The following is a 20,969-nucleotide window of genomic DNA, read 5'->3' as shown; positions in this document are numbered from 1 at the left end:
TATTATACCGGGAGGCATTTATGCATTGGTAGTGCGTGTCTGATGGTGGTTGACCATTCTCTAGTAATGGGCGTGGTCAGTGGCGTAACTATATGGTTGGGGCACCGGGGTGGGGAGGGGGTACAACATGGTGTCCCCTTCTAATTCCTGAAACAATTAATTGGGCAAATACCACTAATTTGGTTATATAAAATAAATCCAAGTTGAATTTCGTTCTTCAAATTGTCTTTCTAATAACTATTTGTGTTGAAATGCGTGCGGAGTGCTCAAAAAGGTTGATTTTCACCACTTGGTGGCCCTGTATTTGTCATTTCGGTACCCCGATCGTTGTCCTCCTTGCCCCCTCTAACTATGCCACTGTCCGTGGTCAAAGATGCGCGACGGCTATGCCACTGTTCCTGGTCAAAGATGGCTAAAGGTACAGCCTTGATAAACCTGGCTATATATACAACCTTGATAAACCTGGCTAAAGATACAGCCTTGATAAACCTGCACTATCCTGGTTTCATCAGTAACCTTGAAAAACTTACACGACTACAGATTTTTACAGAATACCAAATGGAGAGAATAATAAATGAGATGAGCTATACATGATGAACATTCAATTACGTATCGAGATTGAGCTACTAGCCCTGCTACTTGAGCTTGATCCCAATTTACATCCTTTTTCGTATGTTAGTTCATGTTTTTTTTTTTTTTTTTCATTTTCCGAAATTCCGATACGTTTATTATGCACTTTTACATTAAAACCAGTCAATATCCGTATAAAGTAAATCCGCTTCTTTGATATATTTTTATCAAACATTGTTGATATTAGATAACAACCGGGTACAATTTCGCAATATTTTTAAACATATCAGTCTGGTCTGCGCAAATCTATTGTATTTCGAACAATAAACCACCCCATGGCCAGCTATAATATATGTTGAATACAGGTCCCTGGTTTATGTGAGGTAATGTGAATGGGAATTCCCCCGTCTTGCGCATACGAATGAATTTCGATATTTCTACCCGACATGGTAAAGAGTAAATATCTCTTTATATATACACATCATAGCAGGGTACAAATGTTTTACTCCATAAAAATGATAATGTCAGTTTAGGATGCCTTTATACGCATATAATTCACATGAGATATCTAAACTTTCTATAATAGCAGTAGTTTCAAATGTGCATTATTAACAGCCTTACAGTCACATCACTCCAAAACACAGCATGTGTTATTACTTTGAGCACCTGTAATAAAAATCGCAGATTCGAGACTGTCATTTATATCTATTTATAGCGTAAATATATAGTCATGTGATTATATGACACAAATTGAGGCATGCTGCAGAGCAAATTACAACGATGTCAAATTGCTTGGTTTGCAAAATAAACATTCTACAATGCAAATACACAGATTTGAGCGTTGTCTCCCAGGAATCATCAAAATCGCTACAAAATGATATTATTAGCAAACTGCAAGTCATTTTAGATTGCGATGAGGAGGGTAGCCGCGATTGGAAATATATCTGTGATTCGTGTTGTAATACGGCGAATACAATATTCCAATATTGTTGTGAAAACAACGATGTATCGGAAGAAGTGGCCGCGATTACGGATGATTTTGTTAACAAATATGAATCTTGTGGAGTGGCGGAGAGGAGCGGTAGCAACACAAGTAGTGCGTCTGTCCAAGAAGAAACAAAAACATCTCCATTGATAAAGTCGCGTGGTAAACACGTAAGTTTTGTTTTCATTGTCTTTTGTATGGGAAATACTAGTACCCTGATAGCGTGAGCACTCAAAAGAGGGGACCGTTCTAATGCTATCTTCAGTAGATAGCACGTGCTGTTAAAATACTATATCTTCGGTAAATAGCAATATATTATGCATTGTTTAGATAGCATTTTGAAATGCTGACTCATTTTAATACAGTAAATGGCATGCTATCATAGATATAGCATAATGTAATGAAAATGACCTCGGTGGAATAGCACATAAATGGTAAAATGCGACCTTATTCAAATTCTTTCTTCAGCATGTCAATACTATGGTGTATATAAAATGCTGTATTCACGTGTTTGTTTCAGTAAAATGGTGTTTGCTGCTTGATATCAACATGATAAAGTAGATAGTCATGCATGCATTGGTGAGTGTGCACGATGTGGTGTATGGTATACTGACATTGTCAATGGGAATTTCCCAAACCTATTTCAGGAAGTTGTTGGAGCTAGATATGTATACACGTCGTATGATTAATTGCGACATAATATATGAGATCATTATAGCTGCTTCGTGTATATTATACTCTACAGTTTGAAGTCTAGTTTCAATGCTGTTCTTAAGGGGGTACTACACCCCTGTCCAATTTTGTGCCTATTTTTGCATTTTTCTCAAAAATCATAGCGCATTAGTGACAAGTACGATATGCATAATATAGGGCAAGGACTACAACTACTGCACTGGAAATTTTATTTCAGCACAGACAACAGTTGTGGAGTTACAGTCAAAAATGAGGAAAACCAGTATTTTATCAATAAATCAATAACTACTTGCCTTGAGTTGCTGAATTTTCAGTGGAGTAGTTGTAGTGTTTGCCCCTATAATATACATATCTTAGTTGTTACCAATGCGCTATAATTTTTGAGAAAAATACAAAAATAGGCAAAAAATTGGCCAGGGGTGTAGTACCCCCTTAAGTAATCTAGGAATGTATTAATTAGATTAATAATAAAAAAGAGAAGTAGGCTAATGAAATAGGTCAATAATGGTAAATAATGAAACGAATGAAAAAACAAAATAGAATAAATAGATAATAGTAAGTAAGTAGGCCTACCGGTAAGTAAGTAAGTAAGTAAATAAGTAAGTAAGTAAGTAAGTTAGTTAGTAAGTAAGTAAGTAAGTAAGTAAGTAGGCCTAAAAGTAGGCTACATGAATGAATGAATGAACGGACGACTTAATTATTTAACTAATTAATTAATCAATCAATTGATTGATTGATTGATTGATTGGTTGATTGATTCATTCATTAATTAATATTGATTAACTAATTTATGCAGCAGTGACAGAGAAATGAAGAGATGTGAAATGGCCAGCATGATGTATTGTTTTATGGTGTTATTTTATGGTATAGGCTACATTTGTTATAATGTATTTTAATGTATTTTATTTGACGGGCCAAACAGTGATGTGATCCCAGGCAAAACAATTTCTAATAAAGTAAATAAAATAAACTTAGGTCTCAATTTAAGAGGTATAAAAATTATATCATATAAGCTATTATGTATATATTTAATTTTTGTAAGGGTAATACCCCCGCAACAAATGGCCCCAAACAAGGGGGGGGGGGCTGGTCAGATTTTGTCTCTTTTGTCTTTTGGTTTGGTGTCACTCTTCGCGATCCCAGCAACACAGAATAGCATTGACGTTGACATTATTGCACAAGGCAACTTTTCTATTTCTTTGAAGTTGTCATTAAGTTCATAGACTATTATATTGCACTCACGTGATGATCAGTTCACTTGCCAAGGTCAGACCTAACTCAGATTATAATGATAATATTATTGGTACTATTTGCATTGTTACAAAGTTCATACTTAGCCTGTAGGCTAAATATTGTGAAACAGAAATATCTAGAAATAAAAACTATTCAGATATGAATATCATTCAAATCGATACATTGTAGCAGATCTCCTGGGTGGATTGAAAATGGCGGCTACCGGGAAACCAACCCATTCACCAAAGAAAGATAAAGACAGAATGAGCGAGCGTTGCTGCTTTGTGTGTAAAAGAAGCATTCTATTATTCAAGTACATAAACTTGGCAACTATTCGACAGAGCTCGAATTCGCAGAAGAAAGATATCATTAAACAACTTGAAACTATTTTGGATTGTGAAGAAACGACCAGTCGAGAATGGAAATTTATATGTGATCCATGTCGCAATACGGCAAATGATATATTTCAATACTTGGATAAGAATACGGATTTGTCGGATGAGGTGGTTGCTATGAAAAATGAATTTGTTCGTAAATATAGGTCTCCTGGAGTACTTACAACACAGAGCAACAAGAAAAATCGTGGCAGTCGCTTGTCTTTCAGTGGCTCGACAACAAGTCTGTCGCGATCACCCGTTTCATCAGCGTCAGCGGTTGAAAGAAGAAAAAGCAACCCTCTCCATTTCGACAGCCGCGTAAGTTGGTACTCATTGAAGTCATAGTCATGTAGGTCTAATGGACACAGGCATATACTGAAAATATATATTATATTATTATGGGAGCACGTACACATATTTAATAGCAAAAAAAGTCACCATTTTGCAGACCACTGCACAAGATGGCTCAATCTTTCACTTTTACAGTTATTGCACTTTTACCTCTTGAGTAATTTTGAAAAGAAACAAAACAAAACAAAAATAAATAGGAAACAAGTCATCGTGAACGTCAGCAAAAATTTACCGTGTGAATTATTTAGTAAATAGTCCGGAATAAAATGTTTTCTTAAAGCTCATTTTTTGATATTTTCTTTTTTTATTTCTTTTAAAGGAAACTAAAACTCCAGACAAAACTTCCAAGCCTGTAAAATTAAAAAATGGAAAAGGCGAGAATACCAAACCTGGATCATTTCAGAGTGTCAAACCTAGGAAATCTTCAGGAAATCCGCAGACTACAAAGAACGTAACGGTAATGGTGCATAAACTATTTGTTTGTCACATTTGAAGAAAAACAACGTTTTTTTTAAAGATTATTATAGTAATGAATTACTTTTTATCTTTATTTATTTATTTATTTGCAAAAACAACAGTCTAAATTGACTCTGCATATTGGATGCGTATTTGAGATCGCATGTGTTCTTACAATAAGTACGTTTTCCATTACGGGGATAACCATGCAAAATAACCATGTAATAAGTACGTTTTCCATTACCGGGATAACCATGCAAAATAACCATGTAATAAGTACGTTTTCCATTACCAGGATAACCATGCAAAATAACCATGCAATAAGGGAGTTTTCCATTACCGGGATAACCATGCAAAATGACCATGCAATAAGTACGTTTTCCATTGCCGGGATAACCGTGCAAAATGACTTCACATATCTGATATAATCCCTGTCAATCAAAACTTTTCCATTCAATCACTCACTGCTCCTTAGGGACCCACCATTAGATTCTTAGGGGGGGGGGCATGGGAGTTTGGGTCAGGCATTTATTTTAAACTCTCATGCCCCCTGGAAATCAAATGATGCGTCCTTTAAAGTATGACCAACAAAACCATACAATTCTTTGTCAAAGAAAAAAGCTCATATTCGTCTTCAAATTTCTCTTTCTGTCTCAATTAAGGAAATCAAAAGTCCAGACAGAACTCCCAAGGGTGGTAATCTACAAAATGGAAAACGTGAATCTACCAAAGCTGGCTCTCGTCAAAGTGTCAAGCAAGAACACAAGAAAAAGTCTCTTGGAAGTGGAAAACCTGCAGGGACTTCAACGGTATACGATGATAAATATATATATAAATTTATATACTTTAGGCGATGAAAACTGAACCCTGTTCTACGGGCCCAGCCGACCCAGAATTTGCGAGTTTTGTTGTCATTATTGTTTTTCAATTTTGCTAAACTCATGTAAATTCAGCCGGTTTAGGGCCAAAATTGATTAATTTTGGTTGAACATTTTTAGAAAATATGTTTGCAAAAAACAAAGGTTTCAGGTAATTTTAGCCTCCCGAAGAAGAAGAAGAAAACCCGACCGACCCTGTTTAAAGGTCCGTCTGTCCGCCCGCCCGATAGAACAAGGTTTTTTTCGTCGCTTTAGCAGAACTTAATCATACATGTGCAGTGCACATTTTTATAATGGATAATAAATGCATAGCACATATATCATGGAAAACGTGCTAATACGAAAATAAAAACAATTATTTTACTAAAACGTACATAAATCGTACGTATAAAGGGTAGATTTTAAATAAATAATAATACATAAGTGCATAAATATATTATTTTTTAGCCGACGCAACAAACAAAATCGACTACAGCTAAAACAAAAGGAGGAGCAGTCTCGAGTAAAACAAACGATAGCTTGAGAAAAGCAGACGATAGGAAAGAGAAGCAAGGTTCACTGAAGAAGAAGCCGTCTATTGACAGCTCACAACAGCAAAACGTTCTCAATGACGAGGTAATGATTGTGAATAAATAATATTTATAGACAATTTACAGACAATCAAACAGAAAATAATCAGTTCTGTCACTAAATTGTTTGCTTGGTTCAGTGCTAATAACTCCGTCACCTCATTTTTATCATTTCTTGTCAAGATGATGTGATTTTTTAATGTTCTATATATAGGCCTAAAATCAACGTTTTAGACCTCAAAAATGTAATTCTAATTCTATTTGCATATGTAATACATATGCAAAATTATGCATACATATTATGTATGCATAATTATCATTTTGATACGACTTCACTTTAAGGGCCGGTTTCTCGAAGCATGGCTAGTGGCCAGGCTTCCTAAGCAATCAGGCTTAAGCCAAATTAGTCATGTGCTTATAATTTCAATTCACATCGTACATCACCTTAGAAAGATGAATTAATCAAATGGATCCACTTGGTAGGGCTTGTCTGCTGGTTTAGGAAGCCTGACCACTATACAGACAAACTTCGAGAAATCAAACCTAAGAGACCATTTAGGTTTGAAGGGAAATTATTGAATCTGGATTATGGTGTTGTATAATTTCCCTCTCTACAGGATTCGACGAGTGAAGCAAGTAGTTTGAATATTACAGCACAGGAAGAAACCCCAATCCCTGATACCAAAGATATCACCACAGGTCACACCGAGCAAAATGTTTTATACCAAGCTCCTAAGGAAACGCCAGAAGATTTACAAGTAAGATGTGTAAAAGAGTTACGTCAAAATAAGAGAGAGAGAGAAAAAAAACCCCAAAACAGCAACAATAATTAACATTTATAAGTGTAACAAACCGGTACGACGCCGTATTACATAAATTGGCGCCCAACGTGGGGCTCAAATTTCCTGATTGTTACATCAGGAAATTACTGAATATGAAATATATTTTTGCTGATTGATTTCCCCTCTTCAGGATTCAAGGAATAAAGCATTCAGTGTGAAGGAAGGAACCCCAATGGGCGATACCAAAGATAACATCACGAGTGATTCCGAACCACAGAATTTAGAACAAACTCCTGCGGAGGTGCTAGAAGAGTTGCAAGTAAGATATGTAAAAGAGTTACGTCAAAATCCATAGACTGGGTTTTTTACAGTATATGCAAAGTCAGAGAAATAAGAAAAATAAGTGTTTATATTGGTAAGGACATTATATATTGGTTATTTTTGAGACTTTCCTTTTATTCATACAGTCATGGACAAAGCCATGACCTTGACTTAACGTGTATTACTCAATAAGAACTCCTCAGATAACTCCCAAAAATGATAAAATTGATCTGGAGAAGGATATTCCCATGCATACTATGGTTTGTAATGATGAGTTCTACAAGGTACAAACTACTTCAAACCATGTTGTTTTTGTACCGAGGTATTTTTTTCATAAACAATGTCAACTTTTTACCAAAAATGTCGTTTAAGACCTTGTTTTTATTTTTTTCTCGATTATCCTAGTATCCATTTTGTCTGATACATACGTTTCTTTAATCATAACATGTCACCAAATGGGGGGGCTCGCTCCTTCTACCCTTCTTAACACATATCAACGCAGGTCCCCATTTGAAGCCGTGTCAACCGACTCATTTTCAAAATATCCTTTTCAAAATTATCCACCGTGGTCACTGTCAATAAATAGGAGTGACTTCTAAAAAAAAGCATCGCGTATTAAAAAAAGTATTCCAAACCTTTCCATGACTAGATGAAATAATATATGATTTCCTTCCTCTTCAGGATTCAAACAATGAAGCACTCGGTTTGAATATTAACGTAAAGGAAGGAACCACGGGCAATACCAAAGATAACACCACCGAGCCACAGATTTTAGAACAAATTCCTGCGGAGACGTCCGAAGATTTGCGAGTAAGATATTTTTTAAATATGTAAATGAGCTGAGTGTAAGTCCTGCTACATACTTTTATTCGACGTAGAATATTCGATGCAATATGCCTTCGTTGTTTTATCTATTCTCAATAATCGAGAAAGACCATACCGTTATTACCGTATAACCTATACCTATTATATAGAGGCATATATATGAGATATTACCCAATAAATGACGGTAATAACTGAACATATGAAGCAGATGATGACGAATTATGATTGTTTTCAATTCAATATTAAATCATTGTTTCAGATCCAACCAGATATAAATATAGCTACCAACACAAACAATCAACTCACTGATGGAGACCATCACCTCCAAACAGAACCCTCAAATAGTGGCGACGATTTGGTGATCGATGTAGTGGATAGTTGCAATGATGATCATGCAATAGATTTCCCAAACCCGATTACAGATAGCGAATATCATTTGCAACACAATGTGAAAGCCGAGGTGAGTTGCTCATCAGTCGAACAGGTAGTGAATTTGAAACCAAATAATCCAAAGTGAAATGTACTCAATAAATTGGGGTTAAAGGTAATTGAGGTCAATGATCTGTGAAAGGTTGCATGTGATACTGTGGCACTTGTCAAAGTTGATAATATACCATAAATCCGCAGAACGCACGCTCATATAATTTACATGGATTTTGTCATCTGAATTTAGGTTCAACAAGACCAAAATGTAGTTTCAAACGTTCACGACCAAATGATATCGGATGTTAAGTTGACAGCTGATGAAGATATCGACGTTCAAGCAAGTGTTTCTAACCAGGACGGTGATTTGATCATCTGTAATGAAGGTGGCAGTAGCGAATATGCAGTAGAAGATTTCACCGACCCTAGTACGAAGAAGGTAAATGAAGAGGAATGAAATAAAGAGTGATGAAAAGTAGGTTTAGGTTACTGTCGCGTCGCAGATGACGATGGTCTTGTTTCCTGGGGTTGATTTGGTATTTTAATTCACATAACTCGTCTTTGTTTTGTCAAATCTTTATAATCTACCAAATTTGAGTAGAAGTTTAATTTTGCTTTCTTTCAATATAATATCATTGTCATTGTGAAGGTCATAACCAACAATGTGATAGTACAAAAGCCTGTAAATCAAATTATAATGTTAGTCATTCTGTTTTAGTTTCAAGAAATGCCAAACGTAGTTGCAAGTGTCCCTGACCAATTGACAGATGAGGATCTGCAAACAGACGAAGATCATCACTTGCCAACAGATTCATCCAATGTTGGTAAAATTTCATCTGAAGATCGCAGTGAAGAAGATTGGGAATCAGCAGGTTTCACAAATCGGACAATGAATACCACATACCGCATGCAACCTCTCTTGAAAGTTGAGGTAAGTTCAATTTGATTGGGAAAGTCTGTAATACTGACATTGACAAGGGAAGGGTGTTCTATCCCAAAATGGCTTATAATTTGTCATTTCACGAGTTCTGCATTTAAAGTTATCACTTGATTTCTTCATCTGCTTGAAGATAATGTAAAAACGCTGGCATGCACTGCACATAATTATGATTATTGTAAGCATACAAGTTGCAACATTTCCTTAAATTGCCATCCGATCATCGCTGACGGTTTGATAATCTGGAATTATATCGACACAACCATCATACCAAACTTGTTTTGTTTAAGCGTTAATTTCTTCTTTAACCCAGGTCCATATTCATCAGATATCCTTCTGTTCATGTTCTCACATACTTGTAAAATTATGTAAGGCTAGTGGAAAGTAGTCCATTAGGAAACGAATTTGGAGAAAACCTTCTGTTAATAAAATACGTGGCTCACGCTCCAGTAATTTCAGATGATTGAGCTCAGTAATACATCAAAGAATGTCTTCCAATTCATGAAAACAAAAAGATAATCAGCTTATCGGATTAAACGCTTAGAGGGAAGGTCTTGCTGCTCAGCGAGTGTTTGTAATTATCAGAAGGTTTTCTCCAAATTCATTCTCTAATGACATATTGTTGTTTGATTTTGTTACATTATTGACCAAATGCCAAGTGTCTTTGTGGTGGGGCTTGGGAATTGGACAAAGAACCATAATCTATTTACTATACACTATAAATCATAATTTCATTAAACTTTTATTTACAATTATTTACAATTAACCTGCAATGTGCAGGGCAATATAGAAATCCGTATTAATATAATACGGTTCAAATAATAATATAATAAATTACCTATGTAATACCAAGGATTCTCTAATTAATAATATAATAATGTACCAATGAGTATGCATTTGTTTCCGATCCCTGCCTCCATGACCCCCTTCGTCCCTCCCTCTTTACCCCTTTGTTTGATTGCCTGGTTGTTTACCTCCCTCCCTCCCTGCCCTCACTTCCAGCCTTCTCTACCTGTTTCGTCCCCTTTCGTCTCCTTCCCCTACCATCCCTTCTTTTTAGTAGCGCCTCCCCGACCCCTCTTTATAATTCCAATCAGTAAAAGCATTTTTCTGATCACAGCCTCCGTGACTCCCTTCCTCCCTCCCTCCCTCACTACCCATTTGTTTGAATGCTTGGCTGTTTACCTCCCTACCTGCATGCCCTCCTTCCAGCTTTCTCTCCTTCCAGCCTTCTCTCCCTGTTTCTTTCTCCGATAATCGGGAATTTCCTACCCACCTCCTTCCCCTCCCACCTTCGTTTATTATATCTTTATTATATCGAGACATATAACATACATTACTCGCATATTAGAGAGAACCCTGTGCCCCCTCCCCATTAAGTTTCTCCCTATACCCGTCCCCTTTACCCTCCTCCCCCCCTCTCTACAATATCTTGTCGATCTCCCGCAGCACGTGCCCAATGGTGCATCTGATCATTGGGTTTCTACACGTGCATGCGTCAGACAAAGACGAAAGTCCGTCTATGGATAATGCAGTTGCGATGTTTTTGATCATCCGCCCATAGGAGAAGATATCTGTCTGCACGGAAAAGAAGCTTTCTCCTTCTACAAGTTCTGGTGCAAATTGTGGACATCGCCTGTAAGTGTCCTGCTTTTGACATGAATCCATGTATCCTAGACCTACAGCGCAATCCTCGTAACAGCAAAACCAAGATCAATGATCTTAGCTTTAGGTCGATCGCTGTTTGGGGGATGGAATATGAGCACATTGTTCATGTGAAGATCTGCATGGATATATCCTCTGCCATGGAGGGTTTGCACACCCTTTCCGATGTCCTTGATGATCATCAACCAGTTGTTTCGACTTATGGATCCACTATCGTAGTACACTTGTTGATAGAGTGTAGTTGTTTTGTACGTTTCCCAGCAACCGACAAATTCCATGGCAAATGCCAGTAAGTGCTGTTGTTGAATGATTCCAATTAATTTGGGAAATTCTTCTTCGCCGTCAACCGCTTGCAGTGCACGGATCTCCTTTTTCAATGCCCGGTAACCACTGCAGAACATTAAAGAAATAAGAAATATAAATAGGATTATGAGTGGAGTTTTAGGTATGAAATGGCACAAAATGCATATAACTTTACCAAATAAACCAGTTTGTTTCGAAACAGTGTTTGGTACATAGGATCATTACCTTTCTGGAGAATCCATAAAGACCATTTTGGCCGCCAACAAGTACCCGGATGCCTCATGTCGAGCCAAGTCCACAGATCCAGTACACCCTCTTCCTAATGTAATCGGTGCGCCGTTTTGTGGGTTCATAACAGGGCGAAGTGACCATCCGTCGATCAAATTGCAACCAAGAACGTGCTTGCCACAGCTAGGGATTACGTTTGGTCCAGCAAGTTGAATCTCTCTCAGGCGTTTCTTCTTTTCTAGACGCTCTTGACATTGAAGTCGTCTGCGCTGGAACGCAGCTTGCCGTTTCTTTCCCCAAGTTTTCTTGGTGTTGGACACGATTTGACGACGGTCTGGATGGTAGCGAGGTATCGGTTTCAAACGCCGAAATGCTAGGTATCGCTGCACTTTATGATCATCTATCCCCATGCTGGCGAATGATATTCGAAGTGGCACTTGGATGCTGTAAAAGTTTAGATAATGACAAATCATAATTGACTTAACATAGAAGAAACGTTTGCAACTTCCGTCTCGACTAATTATTGGAGCTGTGAATCTGAGTTTACGTTTTTTCATCGTATTATGTTGTTACTGCACTTTAGATGCTATTTACCTGTGGTTATCCTGGTGATACTTGATCTGTAATGCGGACACTGAAGGGCCACAGTCAATGCCATATGTTTGGTCAGGGGTTTGGTCCTGCAAGAAGATAAAAGTTAAAATGTGGTGAGTCATGTGAGTGAACTATAATAGTAATAAACACTGTTCATCTGAGAACAGTTTCTGGTTTTAACGAGATGAAATAAAAGTGTTCTTATGGGATAGCAACTCCCGTCATTTGATTTGAGATGGTTGAAGTTTAAAATGTTACTATGGCAATTGGGGTATTAATTTTAAACATTTTCAAGAAATAGATTGTTTGCTTACATGGGCATTCATAAGGGTGAAACAGTCCGGCTGAACATCACTGAGGCCAAGAGAGAATATGCTGCAGTTGTCCGTATCGTCTCCACCAATCTGAAAGTCAGCTCTGTAATCCTGGTGATCATCCTGATGATATGGACTAAGATGATATCCCGTAGGATCCCCGTTAGAACAAACAGTTGCAGCACCGAATGATAGTCGTGCATAGTAGGAAATCGAGTCATGCGACTGATAGCTGCCCCATGAGACGTTGATCATTTGTTGTTCCCCAGGTTTGATTTCAGATGAAGGCTGCTGGTGTTTTAGGTCTTTTTTTGCGTGAAGCATTTTAACTGCAATCTGTGTCAGATCTTCAGACGGATTTTCATTGAGATTGGATGAAAATTCTGAAGCATGTGGGTGTTTATATGCGGAAACTGAAGGGCTACAGTCAATGCCATAAGTTTGGTCCGGGGTTTGGTCCTGTAAGAAAGTAATGTGAAACTGTGGTGTGAACCCGATAAACGAAAACAAGTCTATAGTGTGAACTATAGTAACAAACAGTGATGTAGGGCAAGTCATCCAACTTATTGGGTCGGGGGGGGAGGGGGGTCACCGACCCTGATTGAGGGGTATCGGGGCTGAGGGGGAGGGGTCTAGCCGTTTTTGGCCATTATCCTATGGGAATTTCTAAACATGCTTCAATTTCAAATTGATTGGGGGCACGTGCCCCTATGACGTGACGCCACTGGTAACAAACACTGATCATCCAAGAAGTTCAGGCCTACAGTTTTTTCGAGAGAGATAAAATAGAAGGGTTCGAAATGGGATCTAGCAACTCCCATCATTTGATTTGAGATGTTTGAAATGTTACTATGGCAATTACGATATCTTATTTAAGCATTTTCAAAAAAGTAAAAGAGTGGATATTCATACGCAGTGGAATATATCAATTAATTGAAGAGTTGAACTTCAACACTGTCACTACACTATTTTTCGCTCAATAACTGGAAAAAAGGATTATTCCGATTGTAGATAAGATATCATCACAGCATCGCCATCTGCTAAAGACGATAGTCGACCTATAGTATAAAACGTTCCAGGTGAGCGAAAAAAGTGTTGTGTTGAATTTGAATTATTTAATTAAGAAATAACTTGTTTGCTTACTTGAGTCTTTCTAAAGGTGAAAGAGTACGGCTGAACGTCACCTAGGCCAAGAGAGAAGATGCTGGATTCGTCTGTTTCATCTCCATTATTCTGCAACTCAGCTCTGTAGTCACGGGAATCATCCTGGTGATATGGACTGAGGTGATACCCAGTTGGATCGCCGTTAGAATAAAGACTTGGAGCATCGGATGATAGTCGTGCATAATCATAATTGGATATTGCGTCAAACGAGTCATGGCTGTCCCATGAGATGGCTGCCGGTTGTTCCTCGGGTTTGATTTCAGGTGAACGCTGGTGTTGGTCTACTGACTCTGTTGACTGCTGTTTATTTTCCTCTTCTAATGAGATGGCCATCTGTTGTTCCTCAAGTTTGATTTCAGGTGAACGCTGGTGTTGGACTTCTGACTCTATTGACTGCTGTTTATTTTCCTCTTCTGTTGGAGGACTCGGAACGATAAATTCTGTTGACGTATCTTCTGGATCTTGCAAGTCCGTTCTCGTCGGTCGCGGTGAATTCTGTGAAGATTGGTATGGTTCTTCTTCTGCAGTGCAGCATACGCAACAGATGTTTACAAGAAATGCCATGAACGATGATTTCCTATTTCAAATTGAATCAAAGAGAGATCAAGGCCTAATTATTTTTCCACGATAATGGTTTCGACAATTTGATTTCACAATTTTTTAAAACTTAAATAAAAGGTCATTAATTTGAGTCTAAAAATAGGGTGTTTACAGATCACATCTTTTCAGTATTATTCGAAATTTTTACAATTTTTGTAGCCAATTCTTAACGGATTTCAACCAAAATTATGTGTTAGGTTACTCCCAGAAGATTTTGTCTCCTTTATATTTGCTTACGTTTAGATCAAAATAGAAAAGCTTTTTGATGATCAATAAAGACACAACATTTCCTTATAAGATTGTACTTACTTTTTAGTTTTAGACACTTCAATGCCTGGTAAACTCTCATGTGTCGGCGCCTTTTTTGATTGACCCGATGATGAAAAGTACTTTTTTACTAACGCCATCTTTATCAGGACGGTAAAAGAAATACAGAAAGAAAATGTATAATTCTTTGAGCATTTTTACTGTTTAGGCCTGTAATAATTATATAGGCCCTAATAGGCCTATTTGCAGGAATATAATATGGTTATAACATGGTTGTAAAGTATGGGCCTATATTTTACCAGCATGACCATCGCCACATTTAGCATGTTTAGGTCCTAAAGTTTTATGAACAGCGGTTTGTAATAATTTTGGTTGTCAACGAATTTGCGTCAATGAATATGCCTCTTACTCCTTAAATGTGATATACTTTCAAAAGATAATAATACAAAAAGTCTTACCTTCACATAGGCGTCCAACTTGAAATTGATGTTAATTAAATTTAAAACAAATCGATGAACTTTTAGCTAATCGTATAATCGTTTACATGTATCGAGACTCAATGCTCAAATGAAGTTTAAGTTTTTTGCGCATCGCAACAGCTGTATCCTTGGTGTGCGCGTCGCTTACCCGCGCGATTACTATGACGTTACAGAAAACGCGTTGTGTTGGTTGGTTGCGAACGCGCGCGGGTCCAAATGGCTAGGACATACCATTAGGCCTTGAAAGCCTGAAGGGGGCGCAGCACTAATTCAGCGTCCCATAGGATAACGTGTGAATTCGGCCTACTTCAAGCGCCATTCCTGACGTCCCTGCAATACTTGGCAAAATAAATTTGGTATCAAATTAAAGCTCTGTTTCTCTAGATTCCAAAACATTTGTCGGCATATATCGATGACCATTGACTTTTTTCGCTATTTTGCGGTGCAAAAAAAAATAGCTAAAAATATACTAAACTCACCACTCACATTTCAAAATGGGGTTTTCTCTTAATCCGCCACAGAGAATTGCTTTTGAGATCAATTGTTCAGTTTTTTTCTGCATGTAATCATTAAAGACACTTGTCGAATTCATATGAGCCAATATTGAGTGATTTAAAGTGAACATGTCGGTAGATATGGTCGCTACAATCTCATGTTCACTATGGACTATATTAGCCGAATTTCGTTGTTACATAAAATGCGGAGTGATTTAGTGTTGCGCCCTCTTATAAGGTGTTAAAAGGTTTTAAAATCCACATTTATTACTCATTATGTAAACTAGCGAAAATTTGAAGCTCAACACCGAAGATTTCATGTCTCTTCGACATTCCGTTAAAGAGAAATGATGTTTTAAAGATCAGTGCCGAAATGCCTCAAATCGAATATTTCGACTTTTCCTCCAATATGCGAAAGTGTGTACAAAACCCACAAGACTAGTGACAGACGACAATTTGAGCACGTCTTTGAACCAAGTTTAATTTCTTTTCTAGATTATCAGTGTTGCCATTTTCTTTTGCAAATCATTTATTACTGAATTTGAAGTATAAATACCCCCCCCGTTCCAGTGGTAACAATTACGATCTTTTGCGTAGGCCTACTGAATATTCAGCAAAACGGCTTCATGCAGATTAACAATGTCTATTAACCTTAAAATCCATTTTGAGCCTTTTTGAGGATTTTTGGACGCATATCTAGACTTTGTAGGAGCCTACTCGGCCAATAAAGTGTTTTTTTCCAATAATTTTTCATGAGGATGACTTTTTGTAATCTTTGTTTATCATCATGATTGAAATAGAACACATTTTGTGAAGCGCATCTCTTATTTTGCACGAAGAATGTAAAGGAACGCGTTCATAACGACGGACGATAAAAGGGGGCGCAGCACTAATTCAGCGTCCCATAGGATAACGTGTGAATTCGGCCTACTTCAAGCGCCATTCCTGACGTCCCTGCAATACTTGGCAAAATAAATTTGGTATCAAATTAAAGCTCTGTTTCTCTAGATTCCAAAACATTTGTCGGCATATATCGATGACCATTGACTTTTTTCGCTATTTTGCGGTGCAAAAAAAAATAGCTAAAATATACTAAACTCACCACTCACATTTCAAAATGGGGTTTTCTCTTAATCCGCCACAGAGAATTGCTTTTGAGATCAATTGTTCAGTTTTTTTCTGCATGTAATCATTAAAGACACTTGTCGAATTCATATGAGCCAATATTGAGTGATTTAAAGTGAACATGTCGGTAGATATGGTCGCTACAATCTCATGTTCACTATGGACTATATTAGCCGAATTTCGTTGTTACATAAAATGCGGAGTGATTTAGTGTTGCGCCCTCTGAATGGTGTGTGGAGGTGGGGTGGGGGAGGCGGCGGTGTGGGGGTATGTGTGGGTGGTGTGGGGGTGTTTGTGAAGGGGGGTATTTTGGTGTTTGTTTGTAAACCATGTAGGCCTACATGATCAGTCCATGTGGAGGCACGCTTGGGTCGTGATGGTAGCAGACTCAAACAACACTCAAACCCGGTTAAAAGTTTATTATACATGTTATGCCCTACGCATGAAATCTGCCACACAATGATCCTTTTTTCATCAGCTTACCCCCCCCCCCCCCATGACAATGATGACTCCCTTTTTATTTTATTTTATTTTTTTGTTGTTGAAATTTACGCCAAAATCTGCAATTCTTTTCGCGTGCGTTTTAACAATTTGTAGTTTTTTTAATAGCAATTTTAGCTTCAAAATGGCACATTTGTGTAACATCTTGTACATTTTTGCCTAGAAAGTTATTTTTCACGGTCGACCGGTCAATGACACCTAATTTTTAGCGTTTCCACACATAGGCCTAATGACCCCCATTTTCTTGGAGCCGCCACTGAATGACCCTCTTTTTTCACCGATAGATCCTCGTGCATGTCGTATATTAACATTCGAGTGCTAGCTAGGTTAGATGTTCAGAAGGGGTCGCACTTTCGTAGAATATGAGTGAGGGCAAAGCATAGCTAGCTCATAGCTAGCCAACTCCCCGTGTTAATTGAATGGAGATTTGACCGAAAATATTGAGCTATATTGGTAACGGACCGCTCCGTTCTGAAGGATGCCACCAAAAAAACGGTACAAGCTACATTTAAAGTATTCTATGAAATTCTAGAAAATATAGTTTTGTAACATGTCATACATTTTTAGCTAATTTAGGTGTTTGGAAGGGTCGCACTTTTGTGTTTTAGGAAGGATATGTAAACGACAGATAACACCAAAAATATGAAGAAATTATTTCCAAACCGTGTTAAGTCAACAATCATTATGTTGCTCATTTTCAAGAATGCTGGTTAACAAAAAGCAGGCCATTCTCTCATTTCGTGAACAAAGGTCCACATACCATTGTTTCCTTCCGTTTCCTTTATAATCGGTTACCCAACTGAAGCTATAATACCAGAGAAGATCCGATTTAATCAGTTGAGCTGTTTCAATGAGTGTTATCTTGGTTTAATAGCTTTTAATGGGGGTTTAAGTCCTGCAAAGGTCGAGATGAATTCTACTGTAGACATGACTGCATCATGTGTGTTTTCCGGCGAAGGGGACACATCGTCCACACCAGTAATTATTATTTTGTATAGGCGTCAAAGCACGTGTCTTTTTGAGCTGCCCGCCCATTAGGAAACGAATTTGGAGAAAAGCTTCTGTTAATAAAATACTATGCTGACCCACCATAAGCTGAACTACTCCGCGCTCGATGAGCGATTGGTCAAAAAGTAATCATTGGCTAAAACCAATCGCTAATAGCTCAGCGATGCATATGGAAAGGCTTACTAAAACGATTCTCTTATAAACTATCATGCGCATAGTTTCCACCTCGATACACCTGAGCACACATTTTTCGTCCAAGAGCTCTCAAGCAAACAGTGAATTGTCTCCGTACAGTTTTTGATTTTGAGAAGGTAAACGAAAAGGAATGAAATAATAGAGTGATATAGGTTACTGTCACAAATGACGATGGTCTTGCTTCCTGGTCCCGGTTCCTGGTGTTGTCTTTGGTATTTTAACTCGCATAACTCGTCTTTGTTTTGTAAAATCTTTATAATCTATTGAAGGCCCTATATCAAATTTGAGTAGCGCAGAAGTTTAATTTTGCTTTTTTTTCAATATAATGTCACCATGGTCACCGTGAACGTCACATAGTGTCGACACACATCGTCATCATCCCTATATCTTCGTGTCAAAAATTGCCGTGATAGTACAGCTACGCATCGCGATTTTATTCGAGATAGGCCGAGCGACTCAGGCTAAGCATATCATGACTATCATATTAGATACCACAGAGTTTCTATATTTTACACATTATTACGATTTGTGCATGCTAGTACCCCATATGATGTTTTTATTACAAGAAAAATCGATTTGTTTTCAGGTAAAACCAGGGTTTTGTTACCAGTGCACTCACTCGAAAAGCAATACACTAATTAGCGGGGCCTTGCAGCTTGCTGTGGATATCTTACTGCATTTTATAAGTAAAGATTTTGAAATCCAAAGTAAAAATTGTGATATATTTAATTTTGAGAATTACAATTATATAAAAGAACACATTTAGCCCATCCAGCTGCTTGTATAGAATATTCGATCGTGCACGTGTATATCACAATGCATATGTTAACTTTCTTTATCTGTGTCAACAATAGAATATTGATCACCAACGGAGTATGGAGCGCGATATGAAAAAAATATTTATAATACAGGGCGTTGACACTGTGCGACACCCAGTGTTATAAATATAAACTTAATACTCCATTGGTGAGCGACGGGCGATTGGTATTTCACCGAATGCAAGAAAAGGAGGTCTATCTTATTGGCTAGAAATCGATCGCTTGATCGCTCAGTGGTGTAGTACAAACTCAAAATGGAGACATGTATTCAATTCGATTGAAATCGATATTCTATAATTGACGCAGATGAAGAAAGTCGATAATGTACATTGTAGATACAGCACCTGGATCTTACACGGGTTACTTTATATAATTCATTTCTAAAATAGTTGAATATATCACAATTTTGACTTTTGATTTCAAAATCTTTACTTATAAAATGCAGTAAAATATATCCACAGCAAACAGCAAGGCCCGCCAATTAGTGTATTGCTTTTCGAGTTAGTGTATTGGAAACAAAACCTGCGTTTTACCTGACAACAAATCGAATTTTCTATAATGGCAACACATTATGTGGTACTGATCACGCGCAAATCGTAGAATAGAAACTCTGCGGCTGGCTCTGTGGTATCTCATATCATGTAAATGGTTTGCTTAGCCTGAGTCGCTCGGCCTATCTCGAACAAAAACGCCATGCGTAGCTTTTGAAAAACGAGAGGATTCGCCGTACTATTTTTGACACGAAGATATAGGGATGATGACGCTGTGCGTCAGAACCAACAATATGACAGTACAAAAGCCTGTAAATCAAATTATAATGTTAGTCATTATGTTTTAGTTTCAAGAAATGCCAAACGAAGCTGCAAGTGTCCCTGACCAATTGACAGATGAGGATCTGCAAACAGACGAAGATCACCACTTGCCAACAGATTCATCTAATTTTGGGAAAATTTCATCTGAGGGTCGCAGTGAAGAAGATTGGGGATCAGCAGGTTTCACAAATCGGACAATGAATACCACATACCGCATGCAACCTCTCGTGAAAGTTGAGGTAAGTTCAAGAAGATTGGGAAAGTCTGGAATACTGACATTGACAAGGGAAGGGTGTTCTATCCCAAAATGGCTTAATTTGTCATTTCACGAGTTCAGCATTTAAAGTTATCACTTGGTTTCTTCATCTGCTTGAAGATGATGTAAAAACGCTGGCATGCACTGCACATAATTATGATTATTGTAAGCATTACAACTTACAACATTTCCTTAAATTGCCATCTGATCATCGCTGAAGGCTTGATATCTTGGAATTCTATCGACACAACCTTCATACCAAACTTGTTTAGTTTAAGCGTTAATTTCTTCTTTATCCCAGGTCCATATTCATCAGATATCCTTCTGTTCATGTTCTCACATTATACTTGTAAAATTATGTAAGGCTAGTGGAAAGTAGTCCCATATTTGACCTTACAGCACGAATGAGCCGTAAATTCCCTAAATTGTATTCTGAGTTACAGTGTAAAATGTGTACGACGGTCGTATGCATCGGTAACTTAAGCTGGCGCGACATCTATCTCATTTTTATAGTCAAACACCAAGCAATAATCCTATTGTTGAAGTGGATAATAAGCTTCTACCTTAGATGGCTATAGAAATTTTAATAGCTCCGGTCTTTGTTTGCTTTGGCTAAATCCTGTTCAAGTGGTGGATTACCAGGCATTGTATTTTGTATAGGTATGTATAACCAAAAATTGACAATGATAGAACTTTCATAAACCTCGTTGACTTGGGGATGATTTGAAATGACCGCCAATTATGAC

The 20,969-nt window shown here is 37.6% G+C and overlaps 1 protein-coding gene across 1 annotated transcript in view; it reads left to right on the top strand.

Moving 5' to 3' along the window:
• Window positions 1-3,575: 3,575 nt before the first annotated feature.
• LOC140147434 (uncharacterized) overlaps window positions 3,576-20,969 on the top strand; it is a 36,654-nt gene continuing 19,260 nt past the window's right edge. The window contains exons 1-11 of the mRNA XM_072169214.1: window positions 3,576-4,176; window positions 4,529-4,666; window positions 5,328-5,474; window positions 5,991-6,158; window positions 6,730-6,870; window positions 7,085-7,213; window positions 7,897-8,025; window positions 8,300-8,500; window positions 8,714-8,902; window positions 9,182-9,394; window positions 19,994-20,206. Of these exons, the coding sequence (XP_072025315.1) occupies window positions 3,694-4,176; window positions 4,529-4,666; window positions 5,328-5,474; window positions 5,991-6,158; window positions 6,730-6,870; window positions 7,085-7,213; window positions 7,897-8,025; window positions 8,300-8,500; window positions 8,714-8,902; window positions 9,182-9,394; window positions 19,994-20,206 (2,151 nt within the window). The 5' untranslated portion in view covers window positions 3,576-3,693. The remainder of the gene's footprint in view (window positions 4,177-4,528; window positions 4,667-5,327; window positions 5,475-5,990; window positions 6,159-6,729; window positions 6,871-7,084; window positions 7,214-7,896; window positions 8,026-8,299; window positions 8,501-8,713; window positions 8,903-9,181; window positions 9,395-19,993; window positions 20,207-20,969) is intronic.

Source organism: Amphiura filiformis, chromosome 1, assembly GCF_039555335.1.
Source record: "Amphiura filiformis chromosome 1, Afil_fr2py, whole genome shotgun sequence".
Lineage (NCBI taxonomy): Eukaryota > Metazoa > Echinodermata > Ophiuroidea > Amphilepidida > Amphiuridae > Amphiura > Amphiura filiformis.
This window is presented reverse-complemented; position numbering and strand designations above follow the sequence as displayed.